Source organism: Ovis canadensis, chromosome 17 (assembly GCF_042477335.2).
Source record: "Ovis canadensis isolate MfBH-ARS-UI-01 breed Bighorn chromosome 17, ARS-UI_OviCan_v2, whole genome shotgun sequence".
Lineage (NCBI taxonomy): Eukaryota > Metazoa > Chordata > Mammalia > Artiodactyla > Bovidae > Ovis > Ovis canadensis.
In genome coordinates, this window is record NC_091261.1 from 24461890 (window position 1) to 24479698 (window position 17809).

Here is a 17809-nt window from a genome sequence, read left to right on the forward strand (position 1 = left end):
GTGTTCAGTTCAGTTAAGTTCAGTTGCTCAGTTATGTCCGACTCCTTGGGCCCTCATGAACCGCAGCATGTCAGGCCTCCCTGTCCATCACCGACTCCTGGAGTTCACCCAAACTCATGTCCATTGAGTCGGTGATGCCATCCAACCATGTTATCCTCTGTCATCTTCTTCTCCTGCCATCAATCTTTCTCAACATCAGGGTCTTTTCAAATGAGTCAGCTCTTCACATTAGGTGGCCAAAATACTGGAGTTTCAGCTTCAACATCAGTCCTTCCAATGAAAACCCAGGTCTGATTTCCCTTAGGATGGACTGGTTGGATGTCTTGCAGTCCAAGGGACTCTCAAGAGTCTTCTCCAACACCACAGTTCAGAAGCATCAATTCTTCAGCACTCATCTCTCTTTATAGTCGAGCTCTCATATCCATACATGACCACTGGAAAAACAATAGCCTTGACTAGACAGACCTTTGTTGGCAAAGTAATGTCTCTGCTTTTTAATATCCTGTCTAGGTTGGTCTAACTTTCCTTCCAAGTAGTAAGCGTCTTTTAATTTCATGGCTGCAACCACCATCTGCAGTGATTTTGGAGCCCAGAAAAATAAAGTCTGACACTGTTTCCTCTGTTTCCCCATCTATTTGCCATGAAGTGATGGGACCAGATGCCATGATCTTCGTTTTCTGAATGTTGAACTTTAAGCCAACTTTTTCACATTCCTCTGATTGTGCAGTTGTTTGAGCATTCTTTAGCATGCCTTTCTTTGGGACTGGAATGAAAACTGACTTTTTCCAGTCCTGTGGCCGCTGCTGAGTTCTCCAAATTTGCTGGTATATTGAGTGCAGCACTTTCATAGCATCCTCTTTTAGGATTTGAAATAGCTCAACTGGAATTCCTTCACCTCCACTAGCTTTATTTGTAGTGATGCTTCCTAAGGCCCACTTGACTTCAATTCCAATATGTCTGGCTCTAGTTGAGTGATCACACCATCGTGATTATCTGGGTCATGAAAATCTTTTTTGTATAGTTCTTCTGTGTATTCTTACCACCTCTTCTTAATATCTTCGGTTTCTGTTAGGACTATACCATTTAAGGCAACTATACTAAGAATGTTTACAGAAAGGAATCCAGTGAGACTGATGGCAAAAACACAGCTGGGACAAAGTAAGGGTTTGGATTCTGATGGTGGAAAATGGATAGCAACATAATTTACATTCAGTCATGTCCAGCTCTTTTTGAGGATTGAACTGATGTTCATGTGGGATTACAGCTCAATATGTCTCTTTCTGATCACCATTTTTACATTTTTCAAAAATGCACTGCTTCTTGTGGAAGTCCATAAATGGTTCTTCCAATAGTTTCTCATATCCTTCCCTTTAGTGCATGAGGGAGTTTACTAATTCATGATGAATGGAAACTTGTTGGGCAGCTGAAAATAGATATTGGGATTATTAATGTTAAGACTGGCACATTACCTCATATATTTCACTTGCTCGCTGTTGAAAGTTGAACTATGTAGTTCTTTAAACACAGTTAAGGAATAACAAAAATCCACTAGACAGTCTAATTCCAAAGGGGTATTTTTTAAATATGCCATATGTTTTCTGACCTTATTTTCAAATATTGTCGTTTTAGGACCAATCCCAGTACTGGAACATAGTTTGTCACAGTCAGGTATGTTAATATTTGACAAAGAATGATGATCATTCCATTTAACATTTGTCTTGCGAGTTTTAAATGCCTTGGAACTAGAAGCATCAATTTTATTTTTTAAGTTTTTCTTTCTGATGTTGCTTTAAAATTTTTCAATTAAAGTATAGTTATTATTTGCTCTAGGTGTAGAATATAATGATTCACAACTTTTAAAAGTTATACTCCATTTATAGTTGTTATAAAATACGGCCATATTCCCTGTGTGCTGTACACTATATGTTTTGTACTTAGTTGTTCAGTGGTGTCTGACTCTTTGTGACACCGTGCACTGTAGCCCGCCAGGTTCCTCTGTCCATGGGATTCTCCAGGCCAGAATACTGCAGTGGGTTGCCATTCCCTTCTACAGGGGATCTTCCCAACTCAGAGATCAAACCCAGGTCTCCCGCACTAGAGGCAGATTCTTTACTGTCTGAGCCAGCAGGGAAGCCCTGTACAGTAATATATCCTTGCAGCTCATTTCACACATGACAGCTTGTACCTCTTCTTCTCCTACCCCCATACTGCCTTTCTCTCTTCCCTCTCCCCACTGGGAACCACTAGCTAATTTTAAACACAAGAGTGTTACTGATTCCAGTCACACAAATTGTAAAAGGAAATAAAATATGCTCTTTTCAGAATCAAAATAGGCATTTCCAATTTCCTTAAACATTTTAGAAACAGCAGTATATAATCTGATCATCATTTTTATTTTACGTTATATGTCTTCAGCTCTCTAACCTACTGTGGGCACATCCAGGATAAATACAGATCCTTCCTGTCTTAGTCCAGGTGCATTTTAGACCCTGTGCTACCATTTGGGAGCTGCCTTCCCAGCACTGTTGGGAAGCTACCTTCCCATCACTTTCACCCATAAAAAGACAAAGTGATATTACCCTGATTTTACCTGCTTTATTTTACAAATGCTGTGTGGTCATTTACTTCACACTTTTATAATTTGCTCCTCTGTTTTTCTCCTATAGTAACGGTAGTCATAATTTTTGCGGTGATTGCTGCTATCATTGGAATTATCGTCGGATGTGCCAGCCTTATTTCCCTCCTGAGAAGGGTGAGGACTCAGTTTTTAATTTTAGGTGCTGGTGTAAATAACTCCAGGAGGATTTAACTCTACAGCTTCAACTAAACTCAAAAGAAAAACAAAACTGCATGAAACTTCATCTTTTCAACTGGACACAGATAAGTCACTGAGTTACTCTAGCAGAATTTTTTATTTGCATTTGCCTATAAAGAATCCGCAAATACCAATCTACCTGTTTTCCGATGAAACATCCTCCAAGGCTTCTAATTTGGTTTAATACATTTTGATGGATGTGGATGAAATAGTCAAAGGTCTAATTATAGGATCTAGTTTAATTTGTGTATGAAAAATCTTTAAAATAACATGATATATTTACTAATGCTGAAAATATTTGCTTTTTTATTCTATTTCCTGGGACAGATTTTTCAAATTCCACCTATGAATTTTCAGCCATGAATGATGTTTTTCATCACTAAAGATACTTTTGAGTCTGTATGACAGCATTCCAAAGCATATCACCTTTGCTATAACCTCCTGTTTAAGGTAGTTCAGACACAATATTTGTGTGTGTGATTATAATGCTAGTAATTTGGAATTATAATCATAGGTCATTAAGTACCTAGTCACAAAAGAGTGGTCATACAAAGAAGTTCTCATTCACCCTCTATTTTTATCTTCCTTTGTGATCTCCATACCACAGCCATTCTATATATGTATATATTCTTTATAAAATGCTTGTTTTAGAGAGCTCACAAAACTGCAATGTCAGGGCTATAACAACAAGATTGATAGTAAATCTACATAAAGTTCCCTTGCCCTTTTCTTTTTTAACTGTTTTTGTTAGGTGACTTTGCTAATCATTCAAATCTATGATTGATTAGCATTACTCCATGTAAATTTAACTTCTCTAAATAATATTTTCTTAATGGAAGTAAAGTAAGTGAGAGTATCTGCTCTAATATGAGAGATTTTGTAAAGACTTAAATGGAAGATAACTCCTCTTGTTTGCAGTTTAAATGTTGGGAACAAAGTCATCCCCTTGTCTTTGGGCACAGACAACAAATTTAGTTGTCTTCTCTCTTGGCTGATGCTCTAAATCTGAAAAAGACAACGACATACTTGGTTGGAAAAATTCAAAGAACACCTTGCATACAAATACAGTAGAATTGGGTCATGGTTATCAATTCAGCTTTTCATTACACCAGGGAACTATGATGTATCAATATTTGGGGTAATAGTTCCCCTATGGAAATGACAAAAACTATTTAGAAATAAAACTTTAAACCAAAGTTCGTAGGTATCTATGAAATAACAGGTTTTTCCACAAAAGAACTCTACAACGTGAATTTTAACTGAAAGAAAACAAACTTTAGCCAAAAACATGTGCTTTTAATCTGAGGTATATTTCTTACTGTGTCTAAGTTTATAAAATTGTGGCATTAACATTCTTCTGCCTTTTATTCATAGAGATATCGAGAACAAACAAGTGCTCCTAAAACTTCTGAACAAGTAGAAGAAATAGGTTGGTGCTATTTTTATTGCCTTTTGCCTTTTTGGAAGGAATATAAATTAATGATTTACTTTTATACTCTTCAATATAATGAAATTTTCTCTTAGGTATAAATTATCTTTTTTAGAAAAAGTAAAACAAATACTGCACGTAAAGCAAAATCCAAGTTCTTTTGTGTACTTTTTATTTTCCAAACTGCAAAGTTGAGGATAGGAGAACCTGTAAGGGGCTAGTTCAATAGCCCCAAATCTGGAGCCAGACCTTGGTTTAAATCCATATTCCACTACTTATCAGCTGTGTAACCCTAAGCCAGCTATTCTCATGGAGATAATACCAGTGAGTGGGCTGATAATTCAACATGGGCATAATGATAGTGTTCACCTCACAGAGTTTCATGAGGATTGAATGAACTACCATAAGTAGTAGAGTGCCTAGAGCAGTTCTTGGCCAGAGTAAGCACCCAATGCCTCGTAGCTGTTATAAGTATTGCAGGCTCCACACTCAATGACCTCTGCACAAATGGCCAGTCACTAGGCTCCCTTATCATTTCCACTGTCAGGTGGAGAGGGGATACATAAACATGGAAAAAATAGCAGGAGTATCTTGTTCACCCAGGATAGTATTGACTTAAGTAGTGTTTTCCAAAAAGAGACAACCTTAAAAAGTGTGAGATTTATATATATATATATATATATATATATATATATATATATATATATATATATATTTAGTTTTTTATTTTTTAAATTTTAAAATCTTTAATTCTTACATGCGTTCCCAAACATGAACCCCCCTCCCACCTCCCTCCCCATAACATCTCTCTGGGTCATCCCCATGCACCAGCCCCAAGCATGCTGCATCCTGCGTCAGACATAGACTGGCGATTCAATTCTTACATGATAGTATACATGTTAGAATGTCATTCTCCCAAATCATCCCACCCTCTCCCTCTCCCTCTGAGTCCAAAAGTCCGTTATACACATCTGTGTCTCTTTCCCTGTCTTGCATACAGGGTCGTCATTGCCATCTTCCTAAATTCCATATATATGTGTTAGTGTACTGTATTGGTGTTTTTCTTTCTGGCTTACTTCACTCTGTATAATCGGCTCCAGTTTCATCCATCTCATCAGAACTGATTCAAATGAATTCTTTTTAACGGCTGAGTAATACTCCATTGTGTATATGTACCACAGCTTTCTTATCCATTCATCTGCTGATGGACATCTAGGTTGTTTCCATGTCCTGGCTATTATAAACAGTGCTGCGATGAACATTGGGGTACATGTGTCTCTTTCAATTCTGGTTTCCTCGGTGTGTATGCCCAGCAGTGGGATTGCTGGGTCATACAGCAGTTCTATTTGCAATGTTTTAAGGAATCTCCACACTGTTCTCCATAGTGGCTGTACTAGTTTGCATTCCCACCAACAGTGTAGGAGGGTTCCCTTTTCTCCACACCCTCTCCAGCATTTATTGCTTGCAGATTTTTGGATCGCAGCCATTCTGACTGGGGTGAAGTGGTACCTCATTGTGGTTTTGATTTGCATTTCTCTAATAATGAGTGATGTTGAGCATCTTTTCATGTGTTTGTTAGCCATCCGTATGTCTTCTTTGGAGAAATGTCTATTTAGTTCTTTGGCCCATTTTTTGATTGGGTCATTTATTTTTCTGGAATTGAGCTGCATAAGTTGCTTGTATATTTTTGAGATTAGTTGTTTGTCAGTTGCTTCATTTGCTATTATTTTCTCCCATTCAGAAGGCTGTCTTTTCACCTTGCTTATATTTTCCTTTGTTGTGCAGAAGCTTTTCATTTTAATTAGATCCCATTTGTTTATTTTTGCTTTTATTTCCAGAATTCTGGGAGGTGGATCATAGAGGATCCTGCTGTGATTTATGTCGGAGAGTGTTTTGCCTATGTTCTCCTCTAGGAGTTTTATAGTTTCTGATCTTACATTTAGATCTTTAATCCATTTTGAGTTTATTTTTGTGTGCGGTGTTAGAAGTGATCTAGTTTCATTCTTTTACAAGTGGTTGACCAGTTTTCCCAGCACCACTTGTTAAAGAGATTGTCTTTACTCCATTGTATATTCTTGCCTCCTTTGTCAAAGATAAGGTGTCCATATGTGTGTGGATTTATCTCTGGGCTTTCTATTTTGTTCCATTGATCTATATGTCTGTCTTTGTGCCAGTACCATACTGTCTTGATGACTGTGGCTTTGCAGTAGAGCCTGAAGTCAGGCAAGTTGATTCCTCCAGTTCCATTCTTCTTTCTCAAGATTGCTTTGGCTATTCGAGGTTTTTTGTATTTCCATACAAATCTTGAAATTATTTGTTCTAGTTCTGTGAAAAATGTGGCTGATAGCTTGATAGGGATTGCATTGAATTTGTAAATTGCTTTGGGTAGTATACTCATTTTCACTATATTGATTCTTCCGATCCATGAACATGGTATATTTCTCCACCTATTAGTGTCCTCTTTGATTTCTTTCATCAGTGTTTTATAGTTTTCTATATATAGGTCTTTAGTTTCTTTAGGTAGATATATTCCTAAGTATTTTATTCTTTTCGTTGCAATGGTGAATGGAATTGTTTCCTTAATTTCGTTTTCTACTTTCTCATTATTCGTGTATAGGAATGCAAGGGATTTCTGTGTGTTGATTTTATAACCTGCAACTTTACTATATTCATTGATGAGCTCTAGTAATTTTCTGGTGGAGTCTTTAGGGTTTTCCATGTAGAGGATCATGTCATCTGCAAACAGTGAGAGTTTTACTTCTTCTTTTCCAATTTGGATTCCTTTTATTTCTTTTTCTGCTCTGATTGCTGTGGCCAAAACTTCCAGAACTATGTTGAATAGTAGCGGTGAAAGTGGACACCCTTGTCTTGTTCCTGACTTTAGGGGAAATGCTTTCAATTTTTCACCATTGAGGATAATGTTTGTTGTGGGTTTGTCATAGATAGCTTTTATTATGTTGAGGTATGTTCCTTCTATTCCTGCTTTCTGGAGAGTTTTTATCATAAATGGATGTTGAATTTTGTCAAAGGCCTTCTCTGCATCTATTGAGATAATCATATGGTTTTTATTTTTCAATTTGTTAATGTGGTGAATTACATTGATTGATTTGCGGATATTGAAGAATCCTTGCATCCCTGGGATAAAGCCCACTTGGTCATGGTGTATGATCTTTTTAATGTGTTGTTGGATTCTGATTGCTAGAATTTTGTTGAGGATTTTTGCATCTATGTTCATCAGTGATATTGGCCTGTAGTTTTCTTTTTTTGTGACATCTTTGTCAGGTTTTGGTATTAGGGTGATGGTGGCCTCATAGAATGAGTTTGGAAGTTTACCTTCCTCTGCAATTTTCTGGAAGAGTTTGAGGAGGATAGGTGTTAGCTCTTCTCTAAATTTTTGGTAGAATTCAGCTGTGAAGCCATCTGGACCTGGGCTTTTGTTTGCTGGAAGATTTCTGATTACAGTTTCAATTTCCGTGCTTATGATGGGTCTGTTAAGATTTTCTATTTCTTCCTGGCTCAGTTTTGGAAAATTGTACTTTTCTAAGAATTTGTCCATTTCTTCCACGTTGTCCATTTTATTGGCATACAACTGCTGATAGTAGTCTCTTATGATCCTTTGTATTTCTGTGTTGTCTGTTGTGATCTCTCCATTTTCATTTCTAATTTTATTGATTTGATTTTTCTCTCTTTCCTTCTTGATGAGTCTGGCTAATGGTTTGTCAATTTTATTTATCCTTTCAAAGAACCAGCTTTTGGCTTTGTTGATTTTTGCTATGGTCTCTTTTGTTTCTTTTGCATTTATTTCTGCCCTAATTTTTAAGATTTCTTTCCTTCTACTAACTCTGGGGTTCTCCAACTCTTCCTTTTCTATTGCTTTAGTTGTAGAGTTAGGTTATTTATTTGGCTTTTTTCTTGTTTCTTGAGGTATGCCTGTATTGCTATGAACTTTCCTCTTAGCACTGCTTTTATAGTGTCCCACAGGTTTTGGGTTGTTTTGTTTTCATTTTCATTAGTTTCTATGCATATTTTGATTTCTTTTTTGATTTCTTCTGTGATTTGTTGGTTATTCAGAAGTGTGTTGTTCAACCTCCATATGTTGGAATTTTTAATAGTTTTTCTCCTGTAATTGAGATTTAATCTTAATGCATTATGGTCAGAAAAGATGCTTGGAATGATTTCAAATTTTTTGAATTTATCAAGTTTAGATTTATGGCCCAGGATGTGATCTATCCTGGAGAAGGTTCCATGAGCACTTGAAAAAAACGTGAAATTCATTGTTTTGGGGTGAAATGTCCTATAGATATCAATTAGGTCTAACTGATCTAATGTATCATTTAAAGTTTGCGTTTCTTTGTTAATTTTCTGTTTAGTTGATCTGTCCATAGGTGTGAGTGGGGTATTAAAGTCTCCCACTATTATTGTGTTATTGTTGATTTCCCCTTTCATACTTGTTAGCATTTGTCTTACATATTGTGGTGCTCCTATATTGGGTGCATATATATTTATAATGGTTATATCTTCTTCTTGGATTGTTCCTTTGATCATTATGTAGTGGCCTTCTTTGTCTCTTTTCACAGCCTTTGTTTTAAAGCCTATTTTATCAGATATGAGTATTGCCACTCCTGCTTTCTTTTGGTCTCTATTTGCGTGGTATATCTTTTTCCAGCCCTTCACTTTCAGTCTGTATGTGTCCCTTGTTTTGAGGTGGGTCTCTTGTAAGCAGCATATAGAGGGGTCTTGTTTTTGTATCCATTTGGTTTTGGTTGGGGCGTTCAACCCATTTACGTTTAAGGTAATTATTGATAAGTATGATCCCATTACCATGTACTTTATTGTTTTGGGTTTGGGTTTATACACCCTTTTCGTGTTTCCTGTCTAGAGGATATCCTTTAGAATTTGTTGGAGAGCTGGTTTGGTGGTGCTGAATTCTCTCAGCTTTTGCTTGTCTGTAAAGCTTTTGATTTCTCCTTCGTATTTGAATGAGATCCTTGCTGGGTACAGTAATCTGGGCTGTAGGTTATTGTCTTTCATCACTTTAAGTATGTCTTGCCATTCCCTCCTGGCCTGAAGAGTTTCTATTGACAGATCAGCTGTTATCCTTATGGGAATCCCCTTGTGTGTTATTTGTTGTTTTTCCCTTGCTGCTTTTAATATTTGTTCTTTGTGTTTGATCTTTGTTAATTTGATTAATATGTGTCTTGGGGTGTTTCGCCTTGGGTTTATCCTATTTGGGACTCTCTGTGTTTCTTGGACTTGGGTGATTATTTCCTTCCCCATTTTAGGGAAGTTTTCAACTATTATCTCCTCAAGGATTTTCTCATGATCTTTCTTTCTGTCTTCTTCTTCTGGGACTCCTATAATTCGAATGTTGGAGCGTTTCATATTGTCCTGGAGGTCTCTGAGATTGTCCTCGTTTCTTTTAATTCATTTTTCTTGTTTCCTCTCTGATTCATTTCTTTCTACCATTCTATCTTCCATTTCACTAATCCTATCTTCTGCCTCCGTTATTCTACTATTTGTTGCCTCCAGAGTGTTTCTGATCTCATTTATTGCGTTATTCATTATATTTTGACTTTTTTATTTCTTCTAGGTCCTTGTTAAACCTTTCTTGCATCTTCTCAATCCTTGTCTCTAGGCTATTTATCTGTGTTTCCATTTTGATTTCAAGATTTTGGATCATTTTCACTATCAATATTCGGAATTCCTTCTCCGGTAGATTCCCTACTTCTTCCTCTTTTGTTTGGTTTGGTGGGCAACTCTCTTGTTCCTTTACCTGCTGAGTATTCCTCTGTCTCTTCATCTTGGTTATATTGCTGCGTTTGGGGTGGCCTTTTTATATTCTGGTAATTTGTGGAGTTCTCTTTATTATGGAGCTTCCTCACTTTGGGTGGGGTTCTATCAGTGGCTTGTCAAGGTTTCCTGGTTAAGGAGGCTTGTGTTGGAGTTTTGGTGGGTGGAGCTGGGTTTCTTCTCTCTGGAGTGCAGTGGAGTGACCCGTAATGGGTTATGAGACATCAAAGGTTTTGGGATAATTTTGAGCTGCCTGTATATTGAGGCTCAGGGGAGTGTTCCTGTGTTGCTGGAGAATTTGCGTGGTATGTCTTGTTTTGGAACTTGTTGGCCCTTGGGTGGAGCTTGGTTTTGGTGTAGGTATGAAGGCATTTGATGAGCTCCTATTGCTTAATGTTCCCTGAATTCAAGAGTTCTCTAATGTTTTCAGGCTTTGGATTTAAGCTTCCTGCTTCTGGTTTTCAGTTTTATTTTTACAGTAGCCTCTAGACTTCTCCATCTATACAGCACCGATGATAAAACATCTAGGTTAAAGATGAAAAGTTTCTCCACATTGAGGGACACTCAGAGAGGTTCACTGAGTTACAAGGAGAAGAGAAGATGGAGGGGGTAGTTAGAGGTAACTGGAATGAGATGCGGTGAGATCAAGAGAGGAGAGAGCAAGCTAGCCAGTAGTCACTTCCTTATGTGCGCTCTATAGTCTGGACCGCTCAGAGGTATTTACAGAGTTATACGGGGAAGAGGAGAGGGAGGAAGTAGACAGAGGTGGCCAGGAGGATAAGAGAGAGGAATGAGTAGGAGAGAGACAAATCCTGCCAGTAACCAGTTCCTTAGGTGTTCTCCACCGTCTGGAACACACAGAGATTCACAGAGTTGGATAGAGAAGAGATGGGGGAGAAAAGAGACAGAGGCCACCTGGTGGAGAAAAAGGAGAGTCCAGAGGAGGAGAGAGTGGTCAAGCCAGTAATCTCGCTCTCAGGTAAACTTGGGTAATGAAGTTTGGGTTTTTAAATGTACAAAATTGACAACAAAAACCTAAGAGCAAAGATTAAAAATCTGGAGTAGAGGTTGGATTTTCAAAATACAATATTAAAGAAAAGCAGCAGGAAAAAGGAAGAAAGAAAAAAAAAGAATTATTAAAAAACAAACAAACAAACAAAAACAAAACAAAACACCAACAACCATCCAAAGAGTATATATGGTGTTTGCCTTAAAAAAAAAAAAGTCTTTTTTTTAAAAATAGTAATACTAGGTTATAGAAATAAAAATTAGAGGAGAAAAAGAAGACTTAACAATTAAAAAAAAAGCTAGGAAAAAAAAGGAAAAAAAGCAAAAGCAAAAAAAAAAAGGAATGATTTTAAAAATATTAAAAATATATCTGGCTCTTCTCTGATGTTATGGGCCGTGTGGGCTCACTTCCAAGGTGGTTCCCTCTGTTTAACTTCTTCTGTTTGCTGGTTTTTTAGGCTCACTAGTTCAGTCGCGCTGTGGGGAGGGGGGATGCTGCAAACAAATAGCACTGTCGTGTGTACACAGTATCTCTGCCCCGCTTGACCTGTCCTTTCTCGCGGCGCACAAACCGCTCCGGCTCTACGATGCTCAGCCGGGAACCGTCTGGGGCCGGCCCTAGGCTGCGTGCACTTCCCCGGTCCAAGCCGCTCAGGTTCGGCGCTCAGGCAGCCCTCAGAGGCACAAATGTGGCTGGGATTGCGCTTTGTGCCCTTCCCAGGTCCGAGTAGCTCAGGAGTTTGGCGAGCGCGATCACTGCGGCTTGTCACCTTTTCTGCCGCTGCTGCTCAGCTCTCTGGGTGGACCACTGGCGCACCCCGTGAGGCAGACTGTGACTGTCCAGCACCCCCAGAAGTCTTAGCAAAGGAGCCTGCTTACAGTTAGGTACGTAAAGTCTCTCCGGGTCTGCAATTGCCCCTTTCCAGTCCTTACGGCTCTGGCTGCCTGTCCCCGGCGGGGAATGGTCTGCAGCCGGCTTTTTCCGTTCCGTCCTTTGTTCTGTGCTCGGTCGTGGCGGTGTCTTATGTTCGAGCTTTTCGTGCGGTAGCTATCCCACAGTCTGGTTAGCTAGCCCAAGTTAGATCGTTCTGGTTGCACGTGGGGCGTTCCTGCCAGATTCTTGCAAAGCTCTGCAGCCCGCGCCTCCCGCGCGTCCCTGCCCTGCCCCCACTTCCCAATGGCAGATGCAGGCGTCTGTGCTGCTTTTCCGCTGGGGGAGTTACTGGTGGGCTTGTAATCTGTTGGTTTTAATTATTTATCTATTTTTCCTTCCTGTTATGTTGCCTTCTGTGTTTCCAAGGCTCGCCACAGACTCGGCAGGGAGAGTGTTTCCTGGTGTTTGGAAACCTCTCTTCTTCAAATTCCCTTCCCGGGACGGGCTTCCCTTCCCGGGACGGAGCTCCCTCCCCACCTCCTTTGTCTCCTTTTTCATCTTTTATATTTTTTCCTACCTGTTTTTGAAGACAATGGTCTGCTTTTCTGGTTGCCTGATGTCCTCTGCCAGCCTACAGAAGTTGTTTTGTGGAGTTTGCTTAGCGTTGAAATGTTCTTTTGAGGAATTTGTGAGGGAGAAAGTGATCTTCCCGTCCTATTCCTCCGCCATCTTTCCCTCCCCCTGATTTTTATATTTGAAAGTATCCAGATATTAGTACTTTCTTGCAGGGAAAAAAAAAGTAAACTCTAACAAGACTGGAGCATCCATTACCAGCATGAGAGCAATTCACAAGAGCTGAGTAGTAGTTGCTGCCTCTACAATTTTTTAAATTATGGCCTGTTATATAATTTCACTAATTAAGTAGATGGTTCTATTAACATTAAACTTTGCCTGAGATGTGAACCCAAATGACATCTGTTTGGGGAGATAATCACCAAACACAAGTCTCTGTAGAATGGGCTTTAAATGCTCGAGCAAAAGGGAACTGATTCTGCTTTCTACAAAATTAAAGTTTTTCTCATAATTATAAAAAATCATGACAGATTTTAGAGGCTATAAATTTCCAGATTCCAATATTTAACCCTAGACCTAGCACCTATCTTCAAAGGACTTGCTAGGTTTTTTAGACTTTGGGGACATAAAAAACAGAGACTTTTCAACTCTCTACCCCAGCCATATAAGCTATATGCAGAACTAGCTTCATCACATTATCTTGTAGGTTCTTAAGATTAAAGTTGATCAGTATATAATTGTTTAGTCCTGGGAGTTTCATGCTTGGAAGGGTGAATAGTGTACATGTCATTCTCAGCTACCAGGATTAATAAGACTCAATGTGCAGATACATAAAACAGCAAATGTTTTGAGTCCTGTAGCAGATTCACTTTCTTAAACTAAGGTTACTTCATTACAGGATTTGCAGCTCGGACAAATATGTGTTATTTCTTTTACCTACATTCTGCATTGTTTCCAAAAAAATGTTTGAAAATGTTTTTAAAATGGAGCAATTACTAGTCAAGACCTAATGTTTAGTTATCTAAATTATGCTTTTAACTATCGATTTATTTTGGTGACCATTTTAATGTTTAATGTTTTGTCTGCTTTTTTTTTCATATAATCTTGAGCCTTTCTGTGCAATAGCTCACAAAAATTTGGGACAATTTAATCCATCAAAGTTCATTGAAATATCCTTGTAAGTTTAAGTGTAATGGACATTTTCCAAATGCTTACTGTGGTTTGGGCACCTACACACTTATTAGATATACCAATAGGAGTCTGTCCTCTGGAAGCTGAGCATCTATTAGAAACAGACTGTGGTCATTGTAGGGAACAGGTTTAAGGTAGCAGAAGCATTAGCATCTAAAAAGTCTGGGGCAGGTATTAATAGCAAAGGCTTCTGCAGATGAAATCACCAGAGGTCAGCCTTAAAGGGTGGATAGACGTTTCTAGGGGAAAGTCAGTTCTAGACAAAAGTCCAGCTTGAGCAAAAGCATAAAAGAAGACAGAATATGGCGTAGTCAAGGAACTGTGTGCATTTCCACATTAGCAGGATTAATGCCTCAGTTCTTCATTTATGTCTCAAATATATATAAAGGCAGTAGAAAGTGAGATGAATCATATTTTAGGTTCAATTCACCTTTCCTTATTTGTGCAAATAAAGTTATTAAATATGTCTTAGTAAGTTAGTGAAATTGTTACCAGAGAGTAGATTCTTGGCAGAAAGAATTAGGAGACGAGACACATAAGTCAAGAAAATAAAGGGTTTATTAATAAATAATAGGATGTTCTCAGGGGGAGCGTGAGTACATTCAGGTGGGTAGCTTCTCTGAATTCCTTTAGCAAGCTGGTTATATGGATTGTAAAAATGAGTGGACAGAATGTTCATTGGGAGGGGAGAGGTTTGGAGTGATATTTCCTGATTTTCACCCCAACTCCACCTTTCTTTCTTTTTTTTTTTTTCCAACTCCACCTTTCTAAGGAGAGGAGGGATCTTTGTCTTTATTCAGTCTTGATTAGAAGTGTCACAGCATCAGTACATGATGGAAACTTCTTCTGCAAGGCTAATTTTATTGTAATGAGAACATAATGAGCAAAAGGTTACATTGGGGACACTGGAGATTCTGCCTTTCCCTACCTTTCTTTGTCTGCCTCCAGGGCACTTGTTACCCCAAAATGTCTGGGTTCTTATCAGTCCAGAGGTTTCCTGTTTTCTGTCTGCCCAAGGACCCACTTAGTTTATAAGATGTGGGGTTTCCTGCCATTTGGCCTGTCCTCCCTTTGTCTGCTCATTTCTAGCTATCTGCCTGCTCTAACAAAATGGGTTAACAAAATCAGACCCCACTTCATAGGAAATTTGGGAAGACACACAAGATTCCAGAAAGTGGGTTAGCCCTATTTTTGTAGAATACTGCTCTAAAGCAACTCACAAGTCAAAGAGATGGGAGTGATCATGCCATCTCAACAAAAACAAGAGATGTTGGGGTATAAAGAACAAATTGCTTTTACCTCCTTGAACTTGCACAGGATTAATGGTTGGTGGGAAATGAGAATAAGTGAGTCTAAGTTAGCTGCCCACAGTGATGGCCACATGTGACTTCTACCAGTCCAGTCCATTTGCCACGGCAGAATTTGGGGTTGCACCGTTCCTGTAATTCCCCAATCGGAGGAGACTATGGGAAATGCTCTGCTTCCATAACAGCAAAGGTTCAGCCCATCTGTTTCACACAGTTTCTGGAAGTAACACAAATCCAAACTACTAGCTAAGGAAAGTGGGACATCACACTTGGTGGGGGAGGCCAGCCCTTCTTTCATATGCTAGTATCAAAGAGGAATTTAGCAGTGAGTTTCTGTACAGCCTTGCCATGCTTATGTCTAAGAGAAAAACAGTTACTTCTGAAAGAGATTACAAACTAGGAAGCTTGTCTTAAATTCAAACATATGTGTAATTCCACTCACTTATCATTTACTGCTTTCCCACTCTATTCCACCCCTTCACAAGTTCCCTGTTAGTTTCTCATCTCTGCAGAAGTTAGGAAAAGAGCAGTTATGTTTGTTCCTTAAGTTGTAAGGCTTTTGGGATAAATTTTCTAAGAAATTCTTTTTTACTACACAAAACTCTAATAGAGCTAATCTGAAAGGAAATACCTTTCATTTCCTAACACTTGTACTCAAGGACAACTCGGTAAGAATATAGAATCCTGAAATTTATTTTATGAATTGATTTCCTGTTGTATTTAAATATAATTGTGTTTTACACCACTTTTTTGTTTTTTTTTTCTAGAAGATTCAGCACCGTAATCAATGAGAGTCGGTTCACCAAATCAAGTTTTGGAAGAACTCGAAGACAAGACTTCAATCATGTGAAAAATAAACATGTACATTTTGGTCAAGTGAAAAATGAACTTGTCAAAAAAACAATATGCTGTGTACCTTCCCAAGCTGTACGATTTCAGGATAAAAATTTCATCATAATGAGTCCAGTGAAATGTTTTCTTTCATGCTTGCTTTGGTATGTTAACATAATTTTTATAATTAAATGACTTAGCATTCTTATTCAAAACTTTAGTTGGCTTTGTCCACAGTTCCTTAAGACTGACATTCTATTCTTTGGCATTTTAATGATTATGCTTTTAAATGAACAGGTTTGTAACATCTAGATAAAATCTAAGTTTTCTTCTCATTCTAAACTTATGAGTCTATTTTCATTATTTTGAATAAATTAAAAAGAGAGCAAAAAGATATTATTTCCTTCATTGCTGAACAGGCAAGGTATGTGTTACATTAAAGATAATGTTTTAATCACACTAATCAATCTTGTGCTTGGAAATGCCTTTCATACATACACACATACATACACATATGTACATATACATAGATAAAGACATAGAATAGATATAAATATATAGATTGACATACACATTCATCCTTTGATGCATAAATCAACACAAAAGTTTTTTCCTATTAAAAGAAGTGGGATACTACACATGTATAAATGACTCATTTATGATAACTTGTCTGAAAGTCTAAAGTGCTAACTCATTCAGGGCACAGACATGAACTGTGTTCCACTGGAATATTTAATTATGTCAGTGGGCAGAGTATCCTGAGAAAAGGACTTAATGACTTTGTTTACAAAAAGAAACTTCTGAATAACTCTGGACATGCAATAACATATGCAGATTTGACATGTAGTTGAATATGTAAAAAGGTTACCCTGTATTCTCCATGAAATGCTTTAATCTGTCCAGTCCTAGTTTCTATTTGTAATAAAGTTTTGGAAATTGGTTTAAATAACTTAAAAGAAATTTCTGAATCCTGGAGACTAAGGTTTTGTGACTGTACAGTTATCACTCATTTGTAGTAAAACTTGAAAAGCGATGTAAAAACATTGTGTATTCCTGTGATATTCCATTTAAACATCCATATGGCTTTTCATTATTGCATGATAATTAAGTAAATAGTATTATGTACATATTTGAGCTTGGCAGCTTAGATGTACTTTTTTATATGTTAAAAAATCTAATTCTTAATCTACTTGCATGTTCAGAGAGTGTTGGTTGTACCAAATTGATTATAGAAAAATAAAGAATAAGAACAATGTATTTCTGTTGGTATATGTATTGTGAAAGTAGTTATGACAATATTATTGTGTTAAATTAATCAAGTGAATGGCCCAAGCATCAAGACAACTTTAATTGTATTCTTTTCAATAAAAACAAAATGTTGAACCAAGAGAGAACACGCAACTAACCTTGTCTCTAAAGCGATTTACAAGTCAGAGACAATAAGACATCAGATGGCCCTGCCATCTATACCAGAGCAAGAGTCCAGAGAAAAATTAAAACAGGAATTACTGTAACCTTGAACTTTTCCTCCATTTCTCTGTACTTCTATTGATGAGTTTTTCATATTTAAATTTAATGTTTGTGGGAAGAAACGACCTTGACTTCTCATATTTTTATAATTGTCATCATAAGATTATAGTAAAGAAATCTTACCTACAAAGCTAACATTACCCTATAAATGGTGAACTTGGAACTTCTTAAACTTTGGAACTAGAGCCATGGGGTGTGAGTGAAGCTCATTAGAAAACGTTATCCTTCAGGCCTGGGTGTTGGCTTGTATAGGTGTGAACAAAGGGTCTACAGTGGACAGAAAATGAATGGAGAACGGGCAAGATGCTGGAAGGCAGAACATGGAGAGGCTAGGAATGACGTGGTGAAAGGGGTATTGTAGTGTGCCCATAATAGTAACCGAGGAAGAATCTTCTGATTTATTCTAAGCATGTGTCTTATCAAATGCTGCAAATTTCACACAAGCAAATCCTAAGAGCACT

At 37.8% G+C, this 17809-nt stretch overlaps 1 protein-coding gene across 9 annotated transcripts in view; it reads left to right on the forward strand.

The window, feature by feature from the left end:
- Positions 1–17205, forward strand: part of LOC138422191 (uncharacterized) — a 119290-nt gene extending 102085 nt beyond the window's left edge. For 6 of the 9 annotated variants that reach the window (XM_069556791.1, XM_069556797.1, XM_069556796.1 and 3 more), the window contains 4 exons: positions 1630–1668; positions 2667–2752; positions 4190–4244; positions 15755–17205. In XM_069556791.1, coding sequence (XP_069412892.1) covers positions 1630–1668; positions 2667–2752; positions 4190–4244; positions 15755–15771 — 197 coding nt within the window. In that variant the 3' untranslated portion in view covers positions 15772–17205. The remainder of the gene's footprint in view (positions 1–1629; positions 1669–2666; positions 2753–4189; positions 4245–15754) is intronic. The other 3 variants (XM_069556792.1, XM_069556798.1, XM_069556800.1) reach the window with 1 other exon arrangement.
- Positions 17206–17809: the final 604 nt, after the last annotated feature.